At 42.3% G+C, this 27560-nt stretch overlaps 1 protein-coding gene across 1 annotated transcript in view; it reads left to right on the top strand.

Annotated features, from left to right (window-relative positions):
* The first annotated feature begins 823 nt into the window (after positions 1-823).
* Positions 824-27560, top strand: part of LOC111974763 (transmembrane and coiled-coil domains protein 2-like) — a 65727-nt gene continuing 38990 nt past the window's right edge. The window contains exons 1-3 of the mRNA XM_070442876.1: positions 824-982; positions 1115-1269; positions 5389-5613. Of these exons, the coding sequence (XP_070298977.1) occupies positions 824-982; positions 1115-1269; positions 5389-5613 (539 nt within the window). The remainder of the gene's footprint in view (positions 983-1114; positions 1270-5388; positions 5614-27560) is intronic.

Here is a 27560-nt window from a genome sequence, read left to right as displayed (position 1 = left end):
AAAGGGAGCCGAAGAGCACCATCCTAACCGTGAAGTACTTGGGTGGCAGCATCATGTTGTGGGGTGCTTTGCTGCAGGAGGGACTGGTGCACGTCACAAAATATATGGCATCATGAGGCAGGAAAATTGTGTGGAGATATTGAAGCAACATCTCAAGACATCAGTCAGGAAGTTAAAGTTGGTCGCAAATGGGTCTTCCAAATGGACAATGACCCCAAGCATACTTCCAAATTTGTGGCAAAATGGCTTAAGGACAACAAAGTCAAGGTATGGAGTGGCCATCACAAAGCCCTGACCTCAATCCTATAGAACATTTGTGGGCAGAACTGAAAAGCGTGTGCTAGCAAGAGGCCTACAAACCTGATTCAGTTACACCAGCTCTGTCTGTCAGGAGGAATGGGCCAAGATTCACCCATCTTTTTGTGGAAGCTTGTGGAAGGCTACCCGAAATGTTTGACCCAAGTTAAACAATTTAAAGGCAATGCTACCAAATACTAATTGAGTGTATGTAAACTTCTGACCCACTGGAAAAGTGATGAAATAAATAAAAGCTGAAATAAATCATTCTCTCTACTATTATTCTGACATTTCACATTCTTAAAATAAGTGGTGATCTCTAACTGACCTAAGACAGGGAATTGTTACTAGGATTAAATGTCAGGAATTGTGAAAAACTGAGTTTAAATGTATTTGGCAAAGGTGTATGTAAACTTCCGACTTCAACTGTACATGTTTCAAGCAGACCATCATAGTACCTGTGCCCAAGAACGCCAAGGTAACCTTTCTAAATGAATATTGCCCTGTAGCACTCACATCTGTAGCCATGACATTCGTTGAAAGACTGGTCATGGCTCACATCAACACCATCATCCCAGACACCCTGGACTCACTCCAATTCGCTTACCGCCCCAACAGATCCACAGAGGACCTAATCTCTGTTGCATTCCACACTGTCCTCTCCCACCTGGACAAGAGGAACCCTGTTCACTGACTACAGCTCAGAGTTCACACAATCATTATGTTTGCTGATGACACGACGGTGGTAGGCCTGATCACCGACGACGATGAGACAGCCTATAGGGATGAGGTCAGTGACCTGATAGTGTGGTGCCAGGACAACAACCTCTCCCTCAACATCATCAAGAGAAAGGAGCTGATCGTGGACTACAGGAAACAGAGAGCAAAGCACGTCCACTTCAACGGGGCCATAGTGGTGCAGGTCAAGAGCTTCAAGTTCCTCGGTGTCCACATCATTAAGGAATTAACATGGTCCGCACACACCAACACAGAAGAAAGCACGACAATGCCTCTTCCCCCTCTGGAGGCTGAAAAGATTTGTCATGGTACCTCAGATCCTCAAAAAGTTATACCATTGACAGCATCTTGACTGGCTGCATCACCATGTGATATGGCATCTGCTTGGCATCCGACAGCAAGCGTTACAGAGGGTAGTGCATAAGGCCCAGTACATCACTGAGGCTGAGCTCCTTGCTATCCAAAACTTCTATACCAGGCGGTGTCAGAGGAAGGCCCTAACAATTGTCAAATACTCCAACCACCCAAGTCATAGACTGTTCTCTCTGCTACCATATGGCAAGTGGTCCCGAAGTCTGGAACCATCAAGAAACTAAACAGCTTGTGCCCCCAAGCCATAAGACTGCTAAATAGTTTACCAAATAGCTACCCGGACTATCTGCATTGACCCTTTTTGCGCTAACTCTTTTGACTCATCACATTCGCTGATGCTACTGTTTATTATCTATCCTGTTATCTAGTCACTTTACCCCTACCTATATGTACATATCTACCTCAATTACCTCGTAACCCTGAAAAACGTCTCGGTACTGGTACCCCGTGTATAGCCAAGTTATTGTTACTCATTGTGTATTTATTCCTCGTGTTATTATTTTTCAAATCTTTTTTTTATTTTTTTCTCTCTGCATTGTTTGGAAGGGCCCGTAAGTAAGCATGTCACTGTTAGTCTACACCTGTTGTTTACGAAGCATGTAACTGATTCAAATCATAATAAAAATGTATCTATCGCATATGAAAAAAATCTAATTTGCAGGTTCATATATAAGAAAACTCCATATGTAAATATCTAATTAGCAGCTTCATATGTGAAAAACTTTCACGTGATTGTTTTTCACATGTGACTTGCAATTCCACATGGAAAATCACATTTTCAGTTTCACATGTAAGAAAACTTCCCATATACCCCAAGTACATCTAAACAAACACTGTATAGCCTAAAAACATGGTTAGAAATATAATTTTGATATCATAAATGGTCAGTCCTTGAATCCATAGCGTACTTTCTAGATTTGAGAGTGGTTGCATTTCTCCAGCCCCATCTCTTAGATTTTTACTGAAACTGTGGCGGAGAAGACACTTTGTTAATGTTTCAATTAAGGATAGCTGCTTTAAACACGTTTAGTAATAGTGTTATTATATGGTGCAATCCTCTAGTGAGTGAGTTACTTTTGTGCCGTTAATATCAAGCAAAACTTCTGAAGTCGAGAACAAAATTCTTAGTACTATAAACAAGAATGATAATGAAATTAAAACATGAACCCAAAAGTATTGATAGCAAAACAAAATATTGCAAGGAAATAATTGTTCAATGCGAGAACAAATGAATTGTAGATGGATGCAAAAATGTTTCTTTCAGTGATTTTTTTCTTTTTATGATAACGCAATTAAATAAAATGCCTCCCTCTTTCTTGCAATTTTCCTATCTTTGGTTGTTACCCTGGCCTTTGCGTTCGCTGCCTTTTTTCCAGTTGCAAGTTTCCACATATTCATTCCAGCAACATAACCACCTGCATCCCACTGCTGATTTGCCTTTGAAGCTAAGAAGGGGTGGTCCTGGTCAGCCCTGGATGGGAAACCAGATGTAGCTGGAAGTGATGCAAAATAAGTGTGAGGTAAAAATAAGTCACGAGGGGGGCAAAACATTTACGAGGGAAAAACCCATGTGAAAAATGTACATATGAAACATCACACGTGTCTGAAAACCACGTGAAAAAATATAATATTTCAAACAGGGATGATTCCAAAGTGTCTCTCCTCGCTCATTGCTATGCAAATCCACTGGTGGACTACATACCTTGTGGTAAATGAACTGGACCTTCTGTTCCTTCTTTCACTCTGGGCCCAGTCGGAACCACTCTGTGTCTCTTTTATCTCCTCTTTAACTCTGTGTGTGGTCTGCAAGAAAGGACAGAACACTCAACACATTAGCTCTGTGGTTAATGTGGTGTGACATAAATTTTTGTACCCTGTCAAACAAATGTTTCACCTACTAAATTACATTATTTACAGTGTGATTGTTTTTGTGGTTTTAATAAACAGCATTGAGAAGAATGCAACACTTTTTTTCTTAATTTGAACAGACTCCAATATTGACACAATATACTGTACTGCATGCTTTAGAAGCTGGATGGGTGTAGGGGAGCGGAGGGGGAGAGCCTTGGAGAGAGAAGGAAAGAGAAAAACAAACTTTTTCTAACCCGAAAGCTTCTTCTCTGTCTTTCCTCTCTAAGAAACTTGAGCTCTATCTCTGGTATTTTTCCCAAGGGGTTGTCTCCAGACCTGGGGCTCGAAGACTGAGCTTGTGTGAGACGGCACAGGCTCTGATCTACAAAGATAGCCTACACAGATAAGATGTATACAGAGGAGAGACATAAAGCAAACACTTGCTGGTCACCCAGCCGACAGTTTATAAAGGTCAAATCTAGTTTTGAAATATCAAATCAAGCTTTGAAATCGAACATTGCATTTGAGACTATTGATGTGTTCTGTGTATTACCTATATGCATTCCATACGCATAGGCCAACAAATGGTAGAAAGTCCTAGCAGGTCTAGCCACTATATTTCTATGCGCTGTAGCTCTCTCAAGCAGCCCTCCACACATTAATGAGCTCCATATGACCCAGAGTGAGAGAGTTATGAAAACAGTGAAACTCCTACAAGGCACGTGCATTACAGGATGTCACATGGAGCTCAAACACAGGGCTACTGCTGACAGAAACCAAAGACCCTACAGTATTGCAAAACTTTCAAAGTTGAAAAAGCACTACCAGGTACGCACACACGCACACACACAACACACACACACACACCACACACACCACACACACACAACACACACAACACACACACACACACACACACACAACACCACACACACAACACACACACACACACACACACACACACACAAACACACACACACACCACACACACACACACCAAAACCCACAGAACCGGTCCAAAGAAAACAAGGGAGAGAAAGAAAAACACTAGACAGAGAGACATTAGGGAGTTCTATCAGCTCACATGGAAATACTCAACTGCAGTACTTGAAGGCTGAGGCTGCATAAACACAACCAGGGCCAGGACATACAGTGCCTTCAGAAAGTATTCACACATTTTCCAAATTTTATTGTGTTTCAGCCTGAATTTAAAATGGAGTAAATATAGATTTTGTGTCACTGATCTACACAGAATAACAGGAGTAAAAATGTGCTTAACAAGTCACATAATAAGTTGCATGGACTCACAGTGTGCAATAATAGTGTTTAACATGATTTTTAAGTGACTCATCTCTGTACCCCACACACACACTTATCTGTAAGGTCCTTCAGTTGAGCAGTGAATTTCAAGCACAGATTCAACCACAAAGACCAGAGAGGTTTTCCAATGGTTCGCAAAGAAGGACACCTATTGGTAGAATGTTTTAAACAAACAGACATTGAATATCCCTTTGAGCATTGCGCAGTTATTAATTACACTTTGGATGGTGTATCAATACACCAAGTCACTAAGTCTGAATTTGTCCTGCTAGGTGACCTAAACTGGGACATGCTTAAACCACCTGACCAAGTCCTAAAGCAATGGGACTCCCTAAATCTTTCTCAGATTATTACCAATCCCACAACGTATGACTCCAAACACCCAGAAAAGGCTACTCTCCTCGATGTTATCCTCACAAATAATCCTGATAGGTATCAGTCTGGTGTTTTCTGTAATGACCTTAGTGATCACTGTTTTACAGCCTGTGATCGTAATGGCTGCTCAGTGAAACGACCTGTCCTGATTTGTCATAGACAGTTGCTAAAAAACTTTAATGAGCATGCCTTCCTTCATGAACTGGCCTCTGTAAAATGGTATAGAATCAGCTTGATCCCCTCTGTCGAAGACGCTTGGACCTTCTTTTTTGATATTTTCAGTGGTAACAAACACGCCCCCATAAAGAAAATGAGAATTAAAAACAGGTTAAGCCCCTGGTTCGACCATGATCTTGCAGAGTTACTCCACCTCAAGAATTGCATTTGGCGAAAGGCTCAGCACACGCATACTCAGGCTGACTGGCTCTCATTCAGGCAAATGAGAAATACGTGCACTGAGGCTATGCGGAAGGCCAAAGTCAGTTACTTTAAGGAGCAGTTCTCTCTCTGTGGGTCTAACCCCAAGAAGTTCTGGGAAACGGTTAAAGACCTGGAGAATAAACCCTCCTCCTCACAGCTGCTCATGTCCCTTCATTTTGATGATGTGGTTGTTACTGACAAGAAGCACATGGCTGAGCTCTTTAATCACCACTTCATTGAGTCAGGATTCCTATTTGACTCAGCCAGGCCTGCTTGCCCATCCAACATGTCCTGATCTCCCACCCCTTCTAATGCGACTATCTCCGATGCTTCTCCCTCTTTTTCCCCTGCCCCACTACAAAGTTTGTCCCTGCAGGCAGTCACTGAGTCCGAGGTGCTAAAGGAGCTCCTTAAACTTGACCCCCAAAAAACCATATGGGTCAGATGGTTTAGACCCTTTCTTCTTTAAGGTTGCTGAATACAAAGCATTATGTTTGGGGCAAATCCAACAACACATCACTGAGTATCACTCTTTATATTTCAAAGCATGGTGGTGGCTGCATCATGTGATGGGTATGCTTGTCATCGGCAAGGAATAGGGAGTTTTTTGGGATAGACCTCAGCACAGGCAAAATCCTATAGGAAAACTTCGTTCAGTCTGCTTTCCAACAGACAGTGGGAGACAAATTCACCTTTCAGCAGGACAATAACCTATAACACAAGGCCAACTATACACCAGAGTTGCTTACCATGTTGATTGTGAGTTACAGTTTTGACTTAAATCGTCTTGAAAATCTACGGCAAGACTTAAAAATGGCTGTCTAGCAATGATCAACAACCAACTTGACAAAGAATAATGGGCAAATATTGTAGAATGCAGGTGTGCACGCTCTTAAAGACTTTCATTTTTTAAATTTAACTAGACAAGTGAGTTAAGAATAAATTCTTATTTACAATGACAGCCTAAACCAGCCAAACACGGACGACGCTGGGCCAATTGTGTGCCTCCCTATGAGAATCCCAATCGGTTGTGATTACAGCCTGGATTTGAACCAGGGTGTCTGTAATGACTCCTCTAGCACTGAGATGCAGTGCCTTAGACCGCTGTGCCAGTCAGGAGCCCTAGAAAGACTCACAGCTACAATCGCTGCCAAATGTGATTCTCATATGCATTGACCCAGTGAGTTGAATACTTATCTAACCAAGATATATTAGCCTTTTATCCTCCCCCCACACAATTTTTTTGTTGCATTTTTCTTCCACTTTGACAGTATTTTATATAGATAGTTGGCAAAAAGGTTACAATTAAATCAATTTTAATCCCACTTTGTAACACAACAAAATGTGGAAAAGTCAAGGAGTGTGAATACTTTCTGAAGGCACTGTATACACTACATGACCAAAAGTATGTGGGCACCTGCTCGTCGAACATCTCATTCCAAAATCATGGGCATTAATATGGAGTTGGTCCCCTCTTTGTTGCTATAAGAGCCTCCATTCTTCTGGAAAGACTTTCACTAGATATTGGAACATGCTGGGGGGACTTGCTTCCATTCAGCCACAAGAGCATTAGTGAGGTTGAGCACTGACGTTGGGTGATTAGGCCTGACTCGCAGTCGGCATTCCAATTCATCCCAAAGGTGTTTGATGGGGTTGAGGTCAGGGCTCTGTGCAGGCAGGTCAAGTTCTTCTACACCGATCTCAACAAACCATTTCTGTATAGACCTCATCGTTTCCCTAAAGTTGGAAGCACAGAATCGTATAGAATGTCATTGTATGCTGTAGCGTTAAGATTTCCCTTCACTGGAAATAAGGGGTCTAGCCCGAACCATGAAAAACAGCCCCAGAACATTATTCCTCCTCCATCAAACTTTACAGTTGGCACTATGCATTGGGGCAGGTAGTGTTCTCCTGGCATCCGCCAAACCCAGATTTGTCTGTCGGACTGCCAGATGGTAAAGCGTGATTCATCACTCCAGGGTCAAATGGCGACAAACTTTACACCACTACAGCTGACACTTGGCATTGCGCATAGTAATTTTAAGCTTGTGTACGGCAGCTCGGCCATGGAAACCCATTTCAGGAAGCTCCCGATGAACAGTTCTTGTGCTGACGTTGTTCCCAGAGGCAGTTTGGAACTCGGTAGTGAGTGTTGCAACCGAGGACCGACAATTTTTACTTCAGCACCGCAGCTCATGCAGGGCAGAAATTTTATTAACTGACTTGTTGGAAAGGTGGCAACCTATGACGGTGCCACGTTAAAAGTCACTAAGCTCTTCAGTAAGGCCATTCTACTGCCAATGTTTGTCTATGGAGATTGCATGGCTGTGTGCTCAATTTTATATACCTGTCATAAACAGGTGTGGCTGAAATAGCCGAATCCACTCATTTTTTGTGCACACAGTGTATAGCACTGTCAATATCACAGCCCTAGGAGCCCCTTACCATAGAAAGATCACATGTTAGCATGGTGTGTGTGTATGTGTGTGTGTGACTACCATACACTGTTTTGATGTGTTAAGTTGTTGGACTGGATTCACTTCTGAAAAGTGCAAGGTAAGTCCTGTTTGGTTGCAAAGGTCATGAGCACAGAGTGTCCTGATTCTGTCCTGTGGCTTCCACACTCATTCTGAATGACTTTCTCTCGTTCCCTCTCACAGACACACTCTTCTGTTCTGCCTCCAGGAAAAGGGAGTAAACATAATTTGTTCGTCACAGTCAACGGCAGAAATCCTCCCTGTGGTTGGCTGGAGAGAAGCATACGAAGCATGTTGTTGTGTTATCTGTTATTCCAGTTCCCTTGCATATCTCTCTGTGTGTGTGTGTGTGTGTGTGTGTTCTCCTGAATTGTGCAATGCTCCAATAAAGCCAATCGTCCAATAAACCCCATGACGTTGAGTGAGTTAGTTCGTTCACATAGAGTACACTTAATCAGGGATTGCATGCAGCTATACAAACACACACAAACACACACCAACATAGTCTACAGCTGCTCGCATTGCCACCAAAACACACTACACCATTTCCACAAAAACATACTCCCTCACACATTAAATTCCTCAATGGTACTGGCTAGAGTTGAAAATGAAGCAAAGCAGTGTGGGAGGGTATTACCTTAGAGTAGCCTAGTAGATTGATTTATTAAGCCATTTAGTAGGACAAATGGGACATTCTGAAGTAACGGAGTAGGAGTCTGAAGCAAACCTGTTAGGTGACTGAAGGGAATTCTTTAGAAGTGTGTGGGGGTAGAAGAGCAGTAGATTGACTAATTGAGTCAATAATTCGATAATTCTGAAGTAACAGAGTAGGACAGAGGGGAGTATGAATGGGAGTATGTGTGTTAACAGTTGGACTGTTATTAACAAATCAGTGCAGTGTGTCGTGACGTGACTATCATTGACGGTTATTTTATCAAATCCATTAACTATGTTTAATTATTATGTGATTATATTAATCATGTAACAATTAACTCATTAGCAATCTTGGGGCACCACGGAAAAAGTTTGTTTTGTGAGTTACCATTTCCCAAATTAACTCAAGAATATATCAGAATATATCATTATCATACCAGTCATCTATTAATCATTTTTATCTAATTTCAGTCTCATTCTGAATGTCGTTGACTTCAAATCTGCACGGACGCTAGTCTAAATGATGATTTAGCGATACACAAATTTGCTTAATTATTTATTTACTAACTAAATACTCACACAGAAATACATAAACACACACACACACAGACTTTTCTACTGTATTATTGACTGTATGTTTGTTTATTCCATGTGTAACTCTGTGTTGTTGTATATGTGTCGAACTGCTTTGCTTTATCTTGGCCAGGTCGCAGTTGCAAATGAGAACTTGTTCTCAGCTAGCCTACCTGGTTAAATTAAGGTGGAAATTTAAAAAAAAAATAAACACACGGTATTTGTTGAATTGATTACTAACATAATGCAATGAAAAGTCCATAGTGGACTAACCTGATATGATGCCTTCTTACACAATGAAAGGGAGGGGCAAGATAAAGAGAGCAGGAGAGACAAAGAGGGAACTCATTGTACATACATGTGGAAAATACGCTTATCGTAAATATGGATATTTAGCACCCTAACTATCGCTCATTCGGATTTAGAAACGCAACACATATTTATGCTTGTCTGTCTTTGTCATCTCTCTGTATAAATTGCCTGGTCCGTCTATCGGGAGTCAGTTCGAAAGAAGTCTCTGGTTAGGTAAGTCTCTGGTTGTCCACCAGTGGTCACAATATCCTCAGTTGTAGTAGCCTTCTTTGTCTGTGAGTGTTTGTTAGACTAGATACATCAGAAATGTACTGATGTACAACTCTGGTTGTTTGCTGAGATCTTCCTGGTGTCTTTGGTCAAAGTTCTAGACTACTTTACATTACCCAGCTGTAGACTGAGAATGTTTGGTATAGTCTTCACCTTCACTCGTTGAGAGTTTGAGGGTCTTACCATTTGTAATGTTGAATACTTGCGCTGCACGTATTCTGGTCTGGTAGAGTCTAACCATTCGTCTTGGTGGCGGTTCCATTACATTGCCACAATGTCTGTGCTCACATGGGCGTGGTTACTGACTTGGCAAAAAGTTTCTATGAAAAGCAGTTCTCATTTGGAAGGCAAAAATCACACTTCATCTTCTCACAAATAGTTTAATATTTAATCATGTACGTTTTACAACATTTAGATGTAAATCTGATAACTGGGACTTATACATTTGTAGAGTTACAGCTATTTAGTTATACTGTCCTTAATGATATCACAAAACAATACACTTTTGACAGGACTTATTGTTTGGATCCCCACCAACCATTTCCCACATTCTTTATGTTGGAAATATTGTTTCATTATCCACCTTTGGATGTTGGAGTTTTGGCAGCAGATTCTCTCTCTACACACAAGGGATTTTTGTTTTCTCCAAACTGCAGGTCCAGAGAGAGAAAGTTTAAGACCGGTTGTTAACCGGCCCCACTCCCCCTCAGATTACATCGTATTTAGTTTTGGCTAAATCGAGTTGGTCCTGTAGAAAACAATTTTGTTGAAAAGTTTGTGCTAGTTCATCGTCATAAGTTTTTGCAATTACTTTTAATTGTTCCATTTTCAAACGCAGTTCGGCTCGGCTAGCAGAATGTTTTAATTTTCTGCTTTTGTCATTAGTTGCGCGGTTCTCTCCACCTATCCATTTATAATTAGCCATTTCTTGCACATGCTTCTGCTGAGCACTGCGGTACTGGATCGATGCCAACCTCTGATGGCGATACATCAGTGCTAAACTGGAGAGAACCTTTACAAGGCCTGCGTCCGATGGTTGATTTTGGAGAGCGTTTGTATCGCTGCTGAGGTCAGTGATCAATCCTTTTATCGGTGAGGGTTCACTAATTAACGGGGGACTTGGAACCATCCCCTCTGATGGCTTGCACATTATACATATACTGTATGTATATATTTTTTTCTAAGTTTGGGGTTTGCGTCGCTGGAAGCTGCAAAACGATTTAAATCTATTTAAAGACGTTAATGAACCATCAATACTGGATCAGTAATGTGGGAGTTGAATGTGAATGAATTTGCAAAAGCAAATTTAAATGATTAATCAATGTTAATGATCAATCCTACCTGTATAGGCTATTTGTAGGAAATGTTAACTACAAAGTAGCCTATGCCTAACTAGCAGAATGATATCATGATTATTTGCACCAATCCAGTGGCCATTTGTTTTTGCAAACTCTGCAATCCCATGAGGGCTACAGAAACATAGCTAAGCTAACCAAACAACATCTGGCTGGTGCGCACTTAAATTAAAGGGTAACACCCCAAAATAAATAAAAACTCAAAAGTGGTATCATGATGTGGTTCAGGCATTGTTGTGGACTTCGAACATCCAATTTTGTTGTTTTTCTATATACAAAAAAAGTGTGATTTTGAGAGTAAAAACCTGAAATAAAATGGGAAAAACAGAATATTGGAAAAACAAAACTGAGCAAACTTAATTTGGGAAAAAACAAATCAAACAAAAAATGTGATTTTATAGGGCTCTATAGTGTGAATGTGAAAGTGAATGAGTGAGCGAATTTGTGCATGCTTGCATGAGTAAGTCAGTGAGTGTGTGTTTGTGAGTCTGTGTTTGTGCTGACTCCTGGGCAATGGCTTTTCAGGCTGCATACTCTACATTCCTGGTAGGGTCAGCCTGTGGAGTGGACACCTGGGCTGCTGTGTGTCCCCAGACCTGGTGGTGACAGGAGGGCTCTGGAGCCCTCTCACTGGAGCACGCCTCACACACACTGACACGGCCTGAACCACTACTGACATTCAATCATGAACCCCCCATACTACACAAATACACCTCTCACTCAGTATGCTTCTCGCCTAGCTAATTCTTTAAAACTTCTTATGGCTGCAATCCCGTTAACGGGATGATATGACAACAGCCAGTGAAAGTGCAGGGCGCCAAATTCAAACAACAGAAATGTTATAATTAAAATTCCTCAAATATACATGTATCTTATACCATTTTAAAGGTAATCTTGTTGTTAATCCCACCAAAGTGTCCGATTTCAAATAGGCTTTTCAGTGAAAGCACCACAAACGATTATGTTAGGTCACCGCAAAATCACAGAAAAACACAGCTATTGTCAAAGTCACAAAAAGCAGAAATAGAGATAAAATTAATCACTAACCTTTGATGATCTTCATCAGATGACACTCATAGGACTTCATGTTACACAATACATATATGTTTTGTTCAATTAAGTTTATATTTATATCCAAAAACCTCAGTTTACATTGGCGCCATGTTCAGAAATGCCTCCAAAATATCCGGAGAAATTGCAGAGAGCCACGTCAAATAACATAAATACTCATTATAGACTTTGATGAAAGATACATGTTTTACATAGAATTAAAGATACACTTGTTCTTAATGCAACCGCTGTGTCAGATTAAAAAAATCTTTACGGCAAAAGCACAATATTCAATAATCTGAGAACAGCGTTCAGCCACAAAAGTAAGCCATACAGTTACCCGCCAAATTGTGCAGTCAACAAAACTCATAAAAAGCATTATAAATCTTCACTTACCTTAGCTGATCTTCGTCGGAATGCACTCCCAGGTCTCTCATTTCCACAAGAAATGTTTGTTTTGTTTGGTAATGTCCATCATTTATGTCCAAGTAGCTACTTTTGTTAGCGCGTTTAGTACACATATCCAAACGCTCGTGCAGGTCCAGGCAAACGTCGGACGAAAACTTCAAAAAGTTATATTACAGGTCGAATAAACTTGTCAAACTAAGTATATAATCAATCTTTAGGATGTTGTTATCATAAATCTTCAATAACGTTCCAACCGGGGAATTCCTTTGTGTCTATAGAAGTAATGGTATGCGCATGACCAGGACCTGGCTCTCTGCCAGACCACAGACTCAAACATCTAGTGGAAGCCGTAGGAAGTGCAAACAGATCCATATCCTACAGTGTTTTCAATAGGCAATGAGTTGAAAAGCGACCAAACTCAGATTTCTCACTTCCTGGTTGGATTTCTTCTCAGGTTTTTGCCTGCCATATGAGTTCTGTTATACTCACAGACATAATTCAAACCGTTTTAGAAACTTCAGAGTGTTTTCTATCCAATACTAATAATAATATGCATATATTAGCAACTATGACTGAGGAGCAGGCCATTTACTCTGGGCACCTCTGTGCACCTTTCATCCAAGCTACTCAATACTGCCTCTGCCCATAAGAAGTTAACATGTCACCCTATGCGATCCTTGTTACATGGCTTGTTACACTATTTCATTATCTCCCTCTGAACTCAGTCACACACACCACTCTGGTTTCTCACGGGAGCCTTGGGTCCATCTTCACTGTTCTTGGCACGTAATAGTAGCTATTGTGATCTGGCTAGAAGGTAAGAGAGAGAGGAGGGAAAATCTCAGCTGTGGTCAATATGTAATGTTACATCCACCTCTAGTCCTTTTCTGGTCTGCCCTATGGTGTTGGGTCCATCTTTGTAACCCAGGTGGGCCTGGCCCATGTATAGCTTTGCCCCAGCCTGAGCACCCTCCGATTCCACTATGGGTCAACCAGAGTGCGTCTGCTTTCACCAACGGTCAACTCACTTCAACACGCATGGAGTTCTTCGTGACAACAGTCAATCCAGAGTGTGAAAGACACGAAATAGGTCACCATCGAGTCGTGTCATACTGTTTAATGTCCAGACAAAATGGATACCAAAGTGAACACTGGATCCTCACTGAGCTCCAATGTCACACTGCTGTCACCCTGAGTAATGGCCCATGGCTCCATGCAACAGCCCATGCCACTAATGTTCTAGGCCTGATCAGTCAACTACCACCGGCACTCACTGTGTGACAAAGGCTGTGTGAGGATGTGTCCTTGAGAATCAGTGCACCTATACGTGCAGGTGCAAGTGCAGGTGCAGGTGCAGGTGTGTGTGTGTGTGTGTGTGTGTGTGTGTGTGTGTGTGTGTGTGTGTGTGTGTGTGTGTGTGTGTGTGTGTGTGTGTGTGTGTGTGTGTGTGTGTGTGTGTGTGTGTGTGTGTTGTGTGTGGTGTGTATGAGTGTGGTATAGTGTGTTATGAGTTGTGTGTATGAGTGTGTGTGAAAAGCAGAGATGTCATACGCAGGGAAGCAAGTAAAGGAAATTTATATTTCCTTTCAGGGTTTGGCAAACAAAGTGAGTGAATTTTCTAGTGAATTAATGACTTCGGTTGACTGATAAAGTGTGCATTTGTAGTGGAACTTTATAACAGCAGACAGACACTGCAGTCAAAGTTAATACAGTATAACTCCATCTCAACTTCCTCCTAATAACGGCAGGCAGTGCACAGCTGATTCTGCATGGTTGTCAAGCGAGTTCAGACCTGCAGGTTGCAGAGAGCGAGTGGCTTGCTTCCCAGGGTATGGAAGGAGAGGGGGGCGGGGGGAAGACAAGGGATTAACAAGTTAGTGAGACTCCTGAAAGAGTTTTTGTCAGCTTTTCTCAGACCTCGCAACACGTTCCTCAGACCAAGGTCACGATCCTGACATTCCACTGCTCGGAAAAACAGCATCACCAAGGCAACACGTGGGCGGACCGGGAAACCGACCTACCGACTTGGCAGACCCTTCATGGAAGGTATGGGACTATATGAGCAAATAGGAGGGTAAAAATATCTGAACAACTAAATATAGCCACCCCTTTAAGTAGCACTTGAAATACAGAACCAGTCAAAAGTTTGGACACACCTACTCATTCAGGGGTTTTATTTTTTACTATTTTCTACATTGTAGAATAATAGTGAAGAATTCAAAACTATGAAATAACACATATGGAATCATGTAGTAACCAAAAAAGTGTTAAACAAATCAAAATATATTTCATATTTGAGATTCTTCAAAGTAGCCCTTTGCCTTGATGGCAGCTTTGCACACTCTTGGCATTCTCTCAACCAGCTTCATGAGGAATGTTTTTCCAACACTCTTGAAGGAGTTCCCACATCTGCTGAACACTTGCTGGCTGCTTTTTCCTTCATTCTCATCCCAAACCATCTCAATTGGGTTGAGGTCGAGTGATTCTGGAGGCCAGGTCATCTGATGCAGCACTCGATCACTCTCCTTATTGGTGAAATGGTCCTTACACAGCCTGGAGGTGTGTTTTGGGTCATTGTCCTGTTGAAAAACAAATGATAGTCCCACTAAGCGCAAACCAGATGGGATGGCATATCGCTGTTGAATGCTGTTGTAGCCATGCTGGTTAAGTGTGCCTTGAATTCTAAATAAAAAAAAACACAAAAAAAACACCACCTTCTCCATGCTTCACCACCTTCTCGAATGCTTCATGGGAACCACACATCCGTTCACCTACTCTGCGTCTCAAAGACAGAGCGGTTGGAACCATAAATCTCAAATTTGGTCTCATCAGACCAAATGACAGATTTCCACCAGTCTAATGTCCATTGCTCGTGTTTCTTGGCCCAAGCAAGTCTATTCTTATTATTGGTGTCCTTTAGTAGTGGTTTATTTTCAGCAATTTGAACATGAAGGCCTGATTCATGCAGTCTCCTCTGAACAGTTGATGTTAAGATGTGTCTGTTACTTGAACTCTGAAGCATTTATTTGGGCTGAAATCTGAGGTGTAGTTAACTCTAATGAACTTATCCTCTGCAGCAGAGGTAACTCTGGGTCTTCCTTTCCTGTGGCGGTCCTCATGAGAGCCAGTTTCATCATAGTGCTTAATGGTTTTTGCGACTACACTTGAAGAAACTTTCAAAGTTCTTAATGTCTCAAAGTAATGATGTCATTTCTCTTTGCTTATTTGAGCTGTTCTTGCCATAATATGGAGTTGGTCTTTTACCAAGTAGGGCTATCTTCTGTATACCACCCCCTACCTTGTCACAACACAACTGATTGGCTCAAATGCATTAAGAAGGAAAGACATTTCACAAATGAACTTTTAACAAGGCACACCTGTTAATTGAAATGCATTCCAGGTGACTACTTCATGAAGCTGGTTGAGAGAATGCAAAGAGTGTGCAAAGCAAAGGGTGGCTACTTTGAAGAATCTCAAATATATATTTTGATTTGTTTAACACATTTTTTGTTACTACATGATTCCATATGTGTTATTTCATAGTTTTGATGTCTTTACTACTATTCTACAATGTAAAAAATTGTAAAAATAAAGAAAAACCCTGGAATGAGTAGGTGTGTACAATCTTTTGACTGGTACTGTAAATCTGACAGTCTATGGAAGAGTGCTGGTGTGTGTGTGGCAATGTGTGCTACAGGCCAGGGCTTCTTCAATAAAACAACATTCAGCAACTTTTGCCCCTAGAACCTGAGCAAGACGAATAAACATCACTCAAACAACTTCAGTTTTACATGAAACCGAACAGTGAATTATTCACAGAGGCCAGGGGTCTGACATCCTCAGCTATGTGTATATAACATACAGGAAGTAATAAAGGAACCAAGTTTGAATAGTCATTGATTCGATTGGTATATCATATATCGGTAATTGCTTTGGTACAATAGTGCGGTATTGTATTGGTATCATTGTCTAATGTCACTGACACGAAGTTAGCTGCTGAGTGTCGTGTATATGTACTGTACACAATGGCCTTATGCATGTGGGTGGTAGTTTAACATACTTTCTGTAGCAAGTATGTCAGTATGTTCTGCCTATATGTGAGTAAGCATTCACCTCAGCAGGTGAGTATCAGATATGAGATTTTCAACCACATCACACAAAGGGTCTGTATGTGTTTATGGGTGTTTGAGAAATGTGTATGTGTGCATAAGTGTGTGTGTGTTAGTGAACCACTTTGTAAATATGCATGATCGTAAGTGGGCACAAAGATGAGCTATAGTCCCGTTTGTGTGAGTGTGTATGTACTGTATTAACGTTAATACGTGTAAATATGTATGTGTGTGAGTGGGCTGCAGTGGGGGGCTGCAGTCTTGTGTGTGTGTGTGTGTGCTAGTCCCATGCAATGGTAGTGTGGTACTGCAGTGCTTCACTGGTCCTGCACATGAAGAGGGGTGCATGTGTTTCAACAGAGCTCAATGAGAGATAAAAGCACCCTGCACTCTTAGAAAAAAGGCTTCCAAAAGGGTTCTTCGGTTGTCCCCATAGGAGAACCCTTTTTGGTTCCAGGTACTGTAGAAACCTTTTTGGTTCCAGATATAACTATTTTGGGTTCCATGTAGAACCCTCTGTGGAAAGGGTTCTACCTGGAACCAAACGGGTTCTACCTGGAACCAAAAAGGGTTCTTCCAAGGGTGCTCCTATGGGGACAGCCGAAGAACCCTTTTCGGTTACAGATTTTTTTGCCTGGAGACACAAAACTATACTCCTACCACCTTCTCTTTCTAAACCGGCTGAAGCCTCCCAGGTAGCTCTGGTTCTGACACTCGGACCCGACATCATCTCCAAAACAAACAAAAAACACTCCCTGATACTTCCCTTTGGTGAGTTGTCATTCTGTAACGAGTGCGCTGAGAGTCGGGAAGAAAGTTCAGGGAGTGAGTGTTTTTAATAAATTAACACATCATAATACAAAATAAGAAACACGAATAACGCACAGACATGACACAGGAACAGAAACAATGACACCTGGGGAAGAAACTAAAGGGAGTGACATACAGTTGAAGTCGGAAGTTTACATACACCTTAGCCAAAAACATTTAAACTCAGTTTTTCACAATTCCTGACATTTAATCTTAGTAAAAATTCCCTGTCATCAGTTAGGATCACCACTTTATTTTAAGAATGTGAAATGTCAGAATAATTGTCACGCCCTGACCTTAGAGATCCTTTTTATGTCTCTATTTTGGTTTGGTCAGGGCGTGAGTTTGGGTGGCTATTCTATGTTTTGTGTTCTATGTTTTCTCTTTCTGTGTGTTTGGCCGGGTGTGGTTCTCAATCAGAGGCAGCTGTCTATCGTTGTCTCTGATTGAGAACCATACTTAGGTAGCCTTTTCCCACCTGTGTTTTGTGGGTAGTTATTTTCTGTTTAGCTGTTTTGTTTGCCTGACAGAACTGTTCGCTTTCGTTCTCCTGTTTGTTGTTTTTGTTCGATTGTTTTTTGGGATTAAATCATGAACACTTTAAACGCTGCACCTTGGTCCACTCTTCCTTCAGCCCACGAGAAGTGTGACAATAATAGTAGAGAGAATGATTAATATCAGCTTTTATATCTTTCATCCCATTCCCAGTGGGTCAGAAGTTTACATACACTCAATTAGTATTTGGTAGCATTGCCTTTAAATTGTTTAACTTGGGTCAAATGTTTTGGGTAGCCTTCCACAAGCTTCCCACAATAAGTTGGGTGAATTTTAGCCCATTCCTCCTGACAGAGCTGGTGTAACTGAGTCAGGTTTGTAGACCTTGTTCGCACACGCTTTTCAGGTTCTGTCCACACATTTTCTATAGGATTGAGGTCAGGGCTTTGTGATGGCCACTCCAATACCTTGACTTTGTTGTCCTTAAGCCATTTTGCCACAACTTTGGAAGTATGCTTGGGGTCATTGTCCATTTGGAAGACCCATTTGCGACCAAGCTTTAACTTCCTGACTGATGTCTTGAGATGTTGCTTCAATATATCCACATAATTTTCCTGCCTCATGATGCCATCTACTTTGTGAAGTGCACCAGTCCCTCCTGCAGCAAAGCACCCCCACAACATGTTGCTGCCACCCCGTGCTTCACGGTTGGGATGGTGTTCTTCGGCTTGCAAGTCGCCCCTTTTTCCTCCAAACATAGCGATGGTCATTTTGGCCAAACAGTTCTACTTTTGTGTCATCAGACCAGAGGACATTTCTCCAAAAAGTATGATCTTTATCCCCAAGTGCAGTTGCAAACTGTAGTCTGGCTTTTTAATGGTGGTTTAGGGACAGTGGCTTCTTCCTTGCTGAGCGGCCTTTCAGGTTATGTTGATATAGGACTCGTTTTACTGTGGATATAGATACTTTTGTACCTGTTTCCTCCAGCATCTTCACAAGGTCCTTCGCTGATGTTCTGGGATTGATTTGCACTTTTCGCACCAAAGTACATTTACCTGTAGGAGACAGAACGCGTCTCCTTCCTGAGCGGTATGACGGCTGAGTGGTCCCATGGTGTTTATACTTGCGTACTATTGTTTGTACAGATGAACGTGATACCTTCAGGCGTTTGGAAATTGCTCCCAAGGATGAACCAGACTTGTGGAGGTCTACACTTTTTTTCTGAGGTCTTGGATGATGTCTTTTGATTTTCCCATGATGTCAAGCAAAGAGGCACTGAGTTTGAAGGTAGGCCTTGAAATACATCCACAGGTACACCACCAATTGACTCAAATTATGTCAATTAGCCTATCAGTAGCGTCGAAATCCATGACATAATTTTAAGCATTTTAAGCTGTTTAAAGGCACAGTCAACGTAGGGTATGTAAACTTCTGACCCACTGAAATTGTGATACAGTGAATTATAAGTGAAATAACCTGTCTGTAAACAATTGTTGGAAAAATTACTTGTGTCATGCACAAAGTAGATGTCCTCACCGACTTGCCAAATCTATAGTTTGTTAACAAGACATTTGTGGAGTGTTTGAAAAACAAGTTTTAATGACTCCAACCTAAGTGTATGTAAACTTCCGACTTCAACTGTATATAGGGCAAGTAATCAAGGAGGTGATGGAGTCCAGGTGAGTCTGATGACGCGCAGGTGCGTGTAACGATGGTGACAGGCGTGTGCCATAACGAGCAGCCTGTTGAACTAGAGGCAGGAGAGGGAGCACGTGACAATCCCTCCCTGGCACACATTCACTCTCTCTACCCCTCTGCTTCGTCTCCCTCCTTGTATCCATCTGTTCAGATCCCTCAGTCATTCTCTCCTCCTCACCATCCCTATTTTCATTTCATAGTATCCCGCAGTACATTCAGCTGCTCATCTTCTCTTTTACTATTCCTTTCCTCCTCCATGATCTCTTTATCCCTTTAGTTTCTTTTCAGTTTCTCTTAACACTCAACATACACACACACACACACACTGCCCTGCGTCACTAAGGGTCAATATGTTCCTCTCAATGTGGTGATAAAGTCAAGCCTCATCACTTACCTATTTCACATATACACACTCTTTCATCCCCTCCCTCCCCTTCTCCCCTCCTTCTCTCCCACACTCTCTCTATCATCACAGACACCCTCCTACTCCTCTCTGAGTCTCTCTGCCGCAGTCTGGAAATTTCCAAGTAGAGTGCTGCAGTGTCTAGGCAGGGAACAAGGGAGAGAGAGGAAAAGAGCGAGAGAGAGATAAATTGGGTGAAGGATGAGACTGCTACCTGACATAGAGCATGGCTAACCTGAGCTGCTTTTGTGAAGGACGCAGTCACGAAGCTTGTGTCTCATCAGCTTCCCTAGCACACAGTGGAAAACTACCCACACAGAGAGAAAGAGAAAAGGGTAGAGAGAGTCACCTTGTACTACACACAAACACACTCACAATGTCAGACATGCTCACAGAACTCGATATCCACCATTTCAATAAACTGACCCAAATTTATACAGCATGTGCACACAGTGAAATGACACAATCTGAACTGAGAACCAGAACTGAAATGGTAGCCTGAACTGAGAACCAGAACTGAAATGGTAGCCTGAACTGAGAACCAGAACTGAAATGGTAGCCTGAACTGAGCCAGTAGAATAGGGAGTTCTCCTCCATGTAAAAAATAAGGTCATGTATTCTAGGCCATCGTTCCCATTCATGTCCCTTACATTCTCTGATCCCACATGAAAATGTTTTGATAAACCTGTATAATAAGAGCCTTTCGACATTGACACACGAGGAGCTCATCTCTAGAAATGCCTGGGAGCCAGATTAGAATGGAGAGGGATTTCTGCCCACATAACAGGGCTCTCTTCCCAACCTCAAACCCACAGTCCCAGGCTCAGCCCTAGTCTCAGCCCACAGCCTCAGCCTTAGCCTACCGCCCCAACTCCAGGTTCAGCCGCATGCTCAGCCTCAGCCCTAGTCTCAGTCTACAGCCCCCACCTCAGCCTTAGCCCATAGCCCCAACCCAGGTTCAGCCCCATGCTCAGCCTCAGCACATTCTCAGCCCTAGCCTCAGTCTCTAGCCAGGGAAACTGAACTGCAGTAAATCCATAGACAGGCTCACATTTCAGAGCAATAACAATACAACATACTGGCATAAAAACAGCTATTGATGGCTACAGAGCTGTAGTATGCTGTCCAGCACTAAATCTAACTGTGTGTCTGTGTGTGTGTGTGTCAGTCTGTCTCTCTCTACCCACCAATGTCAATTATGTAAGGGTGAACATTCAGTCCCCCCCCAGACCATTTAGGCTATAGTTTCAGCCTGTCTGACTCTATATGTCTGTTGGATTATGGGTAGGTTGCATAACTGTGACCTCTTAGGCTTTGTCCACAACCACCACCAACGCAGCTTAATCCCTCAGATTAAAAGAGGGAGCGAACAAAAGGAGGACACAGAGAAAAAGAGAGCGATGTGTAGGAAGAGCAGGCATTTGGACCAGTCACTCAGAGAACACAGACCGGCTGAGAACAAAAGAGGACAACAGACTGGGGGCATGCCAACCACAGAAGAGGGAGCTTCTTAACACACATACAGTACACACACACACACACACTTTTCTCAATGAGTGTTTGTGCACTATAGAGTTTGACTCAGTGCAATTGTTCAATGCCATAACAATGTGGATGAATCAAGTATTTAACTAACAAGTAACTTTTGCAACAAAGTGAGATGAAATGGTGTGCCATCCTCCACACTATGCCTCTCCACATTCCCCCATACAGTGCCTTCAGAAAGTATTCAGACCTCTTGACTAATTCCACATTTTGTTAGGTTACAGCCTTATTCTAAAATTGATTAAATCATTTTTTCCCCCTCATCAATATACACACGATATCCCATAATGACAAAGCAAAAACAGGTATTTAGAACTATTAGCTAATTTATAAATTTTTTAAAACTGAAATATCACATTAACATAAGTATTCAGACCTTTTGCTCAGTACTTTGTTGAAGCACCTTTGGCAGCGATTACAGCCTTGAGTCTTCTTGGGTATGACGCTACAATCTTGGCACATCTGTATTTGGGGAGTTTCTCCCATTTATTGCGTTTGTAGGCCTCCTTGTTCGCACATGCTTTTTCAGTTCTGCCCACAAATTTTCAATAGGAGGTTGAGGTCAGGGCTTTGTGATGGCCACTCCAATACCTTGACTTTGTTGTCCTTAAGGCATTGTGCCACAACTTTGGAAGTATGCTTGGGGTCATTGTCCATTTGGAAGACCAATTTGTGACCAAGCTTTAACTTCCTGATGATGTCTTGTTGCTTCAATATATCCATATAATTTTCCTCCCTCATGATGCCATCTATTTTGTGAAGTGCACCAGTCCCTCCTGCAGCAAAGCACCCGCAAAACATGATGCTGAAACCCCCATACTTCACGGTTGGGATGGTGTTCTTTGGCTTGCAAGCATCCCCATTTTTCCTCCAAACGTAACAATGGTCATTATGGCCAAACAGTTCTATTTTTGTTTCATCAGACCAGAGGACATTTCTCCAAAAAGTATGATCTTTGTCCCCATGTGCAGTTGCAAACTGTAGTAATGGGCATAACTAAGCGCCGTCCACAGGGTATGGCATGGCGTTGCAAAATGGAGTGATAGCCTTCCTTCTTCCCCAAAAGCACCCTCAGACCCCGATCGCTGCAGCTGTACATAGTCCATCTGTAAACTACCCACCCAATTTACCTACCTCACCCCCCATACTGCTTTTATTTATTTACTTTTCTGCTCTTTTGCACACCAGTATCTCTTCTTGCACATGATCATCTGATGATTTATCACTCCAGTGTTAATCTGCTAAATTGTAATTATTCGATTTATTGCCTACCTCATGCCTTTTGCACACATTGTATATAGATTCTCTTTTTTTCTACCATGTTATTGACTTGTTTATTGTTTACTCCATGTGTAACTCTGTGTTGTCTGTTCACACTGCTATGCTTTATCTTGGCCAGGTCGCAGTTGCAAATGAGAACTTGTTCTCAACTAGCCTACCTGGTTAAATAAAGGTGAAATAAAATAAAATAAATAAAAAGATCATCCCATTGCCTCCACCATGCTTGACAGATGGCGTCAAGCAGTCCTCCAGCATCTTTTAATTTTTTTCTGCATCTCACAAATGTCCCCCAAAGCACCCTCAGACCATCACATTGCCTCCACCATGCTTGGGGCATTCTTTGTGATCCGAACACCTCAAACTTCATCTGTCCATAACACTTTTTTCCAATCTTCCTCTGTCCAGTGTCTGTGTTCTTTTGCCCATCTCAATCTTTTATTTTTATTGGCCAGTCTGAGATATGGCTTTTTCTTTGCAACTCTGCCTAGAAGGCCAGCATCCCTGAGTCGCCTCTTCACTGTTGACATTGAGACTGGTGTTTTGCGGGTACTATTTAATGAAGCTGCCAGTTGAGGACTTGCTTCTCAAACTAGACACTCTAATGTACTTGTCCTCTTGCTCAGTTGTGCACCGGGGCCTCCCACTCTTTCTATTCTGGTTAGAGGCAGTTTGCGCTGTTCTGTGAAGGGAGTAGTACACAGCGTTGTATGAGATCGTCAGTTTCTTGGCAATTTCTCGCATGGAATAACCTTCATTTCTCAGAACAAGAATAGACTGACGAGTTTCAGAAGAAAGTTCTTTGTTTCTGGCCATTCTGAGCCTGTAATCGAACCCACAAATGCTGATGCTCCAGATACTCAAATAGTCTAAAGAAGGCCAGTTTTATTGCTTCTTTAACCAGAACAACAGTTTTCAGCTGTGCTAACATAATTGCAAAAGGGTTTCTAATGATTATTTAGCCTTTTAAAATTATAAACTTGTATTAGCTAACACAACGTGCCATTGGAGCACAGGAGTGATGGTTGCTGATAATGGGCCTCTGTACACCTATGTAGATATTCCATAAAAATCTGCCATTTCAAGCTACAATAGTCATTTACAACATGAACAATGTCTACACTGTATTTCTGATCAATTTGATGTTATTTTAATGGACAAAAACTGTGCTTGTCTTTCAAAAACGAGGACATTTCTAAGTGACCCCAAACTTTTTAACGGTAGTGTATATTTGCAAAACAATTCTAAAAACCAGTTTGCTTTGTTATTATGGGGTATTGTGTGTCAATTGCTGAGGCTTTAACGTAACAAAATGTGGAAAAAGTCAAGGGGTCTGAATACTTTCAGAAGGCACTGTACGTACACTCCGGAAGGACATACAGATGGAGTAGAAAAGCACAAGAACTGGAAGAGCCATCTCCAGACATGGGGGGGAAAGGAACAGATGAACTATTAATAGGAAGATAAACTTTGAAAGATTCTGAAAGAGGGAGGGAGGGTGGACTAGAACCTTCAGTTGGAGTGCTAAAAACAGTTGGAGCGTTTAATAGGAGAGAAAGAGAAGCAGAGGTAGTGCCAGAGAATGAGAGTATGCTGACTGGGAGAGGGCAGCTTAAATATAGCCATGCCACTACCTCCACAGAGAGAGGGGGAGGGAAAGGGAAAGGGAGCGAGAATAAGTAGAATAGGCCACAGCCTTACTGCTGAAAGAGTAGAAATAGTTTCTGTATGTCATCGTCTGATCATGATCAGTGACAACCTCCCCTTCTTTCCAGTTACCACGATCCAACAACAACAACAGTCGCCGCCATCTCTCCCTGTATAAAAGCCCCCCTTCTCTGTACTAATAATAGTCTAGACAGCCTCAATGAGTCATGGTAGTGAGATGTATCTAATCCTCTCTTCTTTTCCCTTTGCTTCTCATCCAGTTCCTGCTCAGTTCCCGMTCCCTCTATCGCCTTACAGCCAGTGCCCAGCAGTGGTGGCGCCACTAGGAATGTGTCATGAGTGTGTATGTCTCTGTGTGTATGGTTAGAGCTGTAATGAGTACTGTAATCAGAATGTGAAATTAACATTGGCTGGTGGAGGTCCAAATTTTACCAGCCAATCAAATTTTTTTACAAGCCACATTTCGTTCACACACACATCATTTTTTACGGAGTGGCTGTGAATCAGACTTTTCTTGCGCCTTTGTTTTCTGGACAAAAGATCCTAAAGTTTCGGCACATGTGCAGATCACGTTCTGTGCATGTGTTTATGCTCTACATTACGCACGGTTCTCCTTGTAGAGGTAAGGCTGCTCTGGCTATTGGTGCTTGTAAAAACATAGTATTGCATTACTGCAAGACACAAACACCACCGCATTATTCTCATGTGGCCAAAACTCAACTGCGCGCAACACTAGGCAGAACACACAGGTAGGCTATGCTACAGTTATTTTACACCATCTGCTCTAAAATTCGCTCACTGTACATCATTCAAAACACTGTAGGCTACTTCAAACACTGTATAAAGATCTAAATGCATATATCCCCATGAAACTGATTAAAATCACATTATTGGTATGCAGATGCTCCATGGCCATTTTACCAGTAAAACGTATTATCATTAACGATTGACAGTGAGAAATGTGAAAGGAAGGAGACCACAAAAATGTGTGAAAAGTAGAGGTGCAGAATGTGATCCGCACATGCACAGAGGCTTCGGGATATTTAGTCTTGAGAAAGAAAGGTCTGAGAAAAATWATCTGCAAAATCGGATAAAAAACAACAACTGTGTGACCACCTGCCAACTTGGCCAGTAAGAATAGACAGTCTACCAGCCAATGACAAAATCTACCAGCATTTGGTTGGTGGCTGRTRTTGATTTCCCACCCTGCCTGTAATTGCATAATGGTCACAGATGAATAATAACTGTCTTATATAGAGGCCAGCTTGCGGCTGGGTTTTCCTTTGTAATCCATGATGGTTTGCAAGCCCTGCCACATCCGACATCAGAGCCGGTGTAGTAGGATTCGATCTTGGTCCTGTACTGACGCTTTGACTGTTTGATCATCAAATCAAATGTATTTATAAAGCCCTTTTTTTATCAGCAGATGTCACAAAGTGCTTATAYAGAAATCCAGYCTAAAACCCTAAACAGCAAGCAATGCAGATGTGGAAGCACGGTGGCCAGGAAATACACCCTAGAAAGGCAGGAGCCTAGGAAGAAACCTAGAGAGGAACCAGGCTCTGAGGGGTGGCCAGTCCTCTTCTARSTGTGCCGGGTGGAGACTATAAGAGTACATGGCCATCAAGGCCAGATTGTTCTTCAAGATGTTCAAACGTTCATAGATGACCAGCAGGGTGAAATAATAATCTCATTGGTTGTAGAGGGGGCAACAGGTCAGTACCTCAGGAGTAAATGTCATTTGGCTTTTCATAGCTGAGCATTCAGAGGTTGAGACAGCAGGTGCGGTAGAGAGAGAGTCGAAAACAGCAGGTCCGGAACAAGGTAGCACGTCCGGTGAACAGGTCTGGATTCCATAGCCGCAGGCAGAACAGTTGAAACTGGAGCAGCAGCACATCCAGGACCAGGACTGGGGACAGCCAGGCCAGGCAGGCATGGTCCTAGGGCTCAGGTCGAGGACAAGGTGGCCCAGTCCGGCTATATCCCCGAACAGGGCCAACCAGGAAGGATATAACCCCACCCACTTTTCTCAATAACAGCCCCCACAACACTAGAGGGATATCAACAGACCACCAACTTACTACCCTGAAACAAGGCCAACAAAGATATAGCCAACAAAGTCCTCCTCCACCGCACTAGCCTGAGGGTGCACAAAATTGTTCGGCGGAGGGTGTAGTGGGATTTCTTAGAAGCGTCCGTCCAGTCTGTGCTAGCGAAACAGTCCTGTAGCTCAGCATCCGCTTCATCGGACCACTTCCGTATTGAGCGTGTCACTTATACTTCCTGTTTGAGATTTTGCTTGTAAGCAGGAATCAGGAGGAGAGAGTTATGGTCAGATTTGCCAAATGGAGGGTGAGATAGAGCTTTGTATGCACCTCTGTGTGTGGAATAAAGGTGATCTGTAGTTGCACATGTTGGTAGAAATTAGGTCAAACTGAGTTCAGTTATCCCTGAATTAAAGTCACTGGCCAATAGCAGCGCTGCCTCTGGGTGAACATTTGCTTAYGGCCCTACACAGCTCATTGAGTGTGGTCTTAGTGCCAGCATCAGTTTGTGGTGGTAAATAGACAAAACTCTCTTGGTAAATAGTCTGGTGTACAGCAGAGCTCTCCAACCCTGTTCCTGGAGAGCAACCAYCCGGTAGGTTTTTGCTTCAACCCTAATCTAGCRCACCTGATTCTAATAATTAACTTGTTGATAAATMAAATAAAATCAAATGTATTTATATAGCCCTTCTTACATCAGCTGATATCTCAAAGTGCTGTACAGAAACCCAGCCTAAAACMCCAAACAGCAAGCAATGCAGGTGTAGAAGCACGGTGTCTAGGAAAAACTCCCTAGAAAGGCCAAAACCTAGGGAGAAACCTAGAGAGGAACCAGGCTCTGAGGGGTGGCCAGTCCTCTTCTGGCTGTGCCGGGTGGAGATTATAACAGAACATGGCCAAGATGTTAAAATGTTCATAAATGACCAGCATGGTCAAATAATAATAATCACAGTAGTTGTCGAGGGTGCAACAGGTCAGCACCTCAGAAGTAAATGTCAGTTGGCTTTTCATAGCCGATCATTGAGAGTATCTCTACC

Source organism: Salvelinus sp. IW2-2015, linkage group LG1 (assembly GCF_002910315.2).
Source record: "Salvelinus sp. IW2-2015 linkage group LG1, ASM291031v2, whole genome shotgun sequence".
Classification (NCBI taxonomy): domain Eukaryota; kingdom Metazoa; phylum Chordata; class Actinopteri; order Salmoniformes; family Salmonidae; genus Salvelinus; species Salvelinus sp. IW2-2015.
This window is presented reverse-complemented; position numbering and strand designations above follow the sequence as displayed.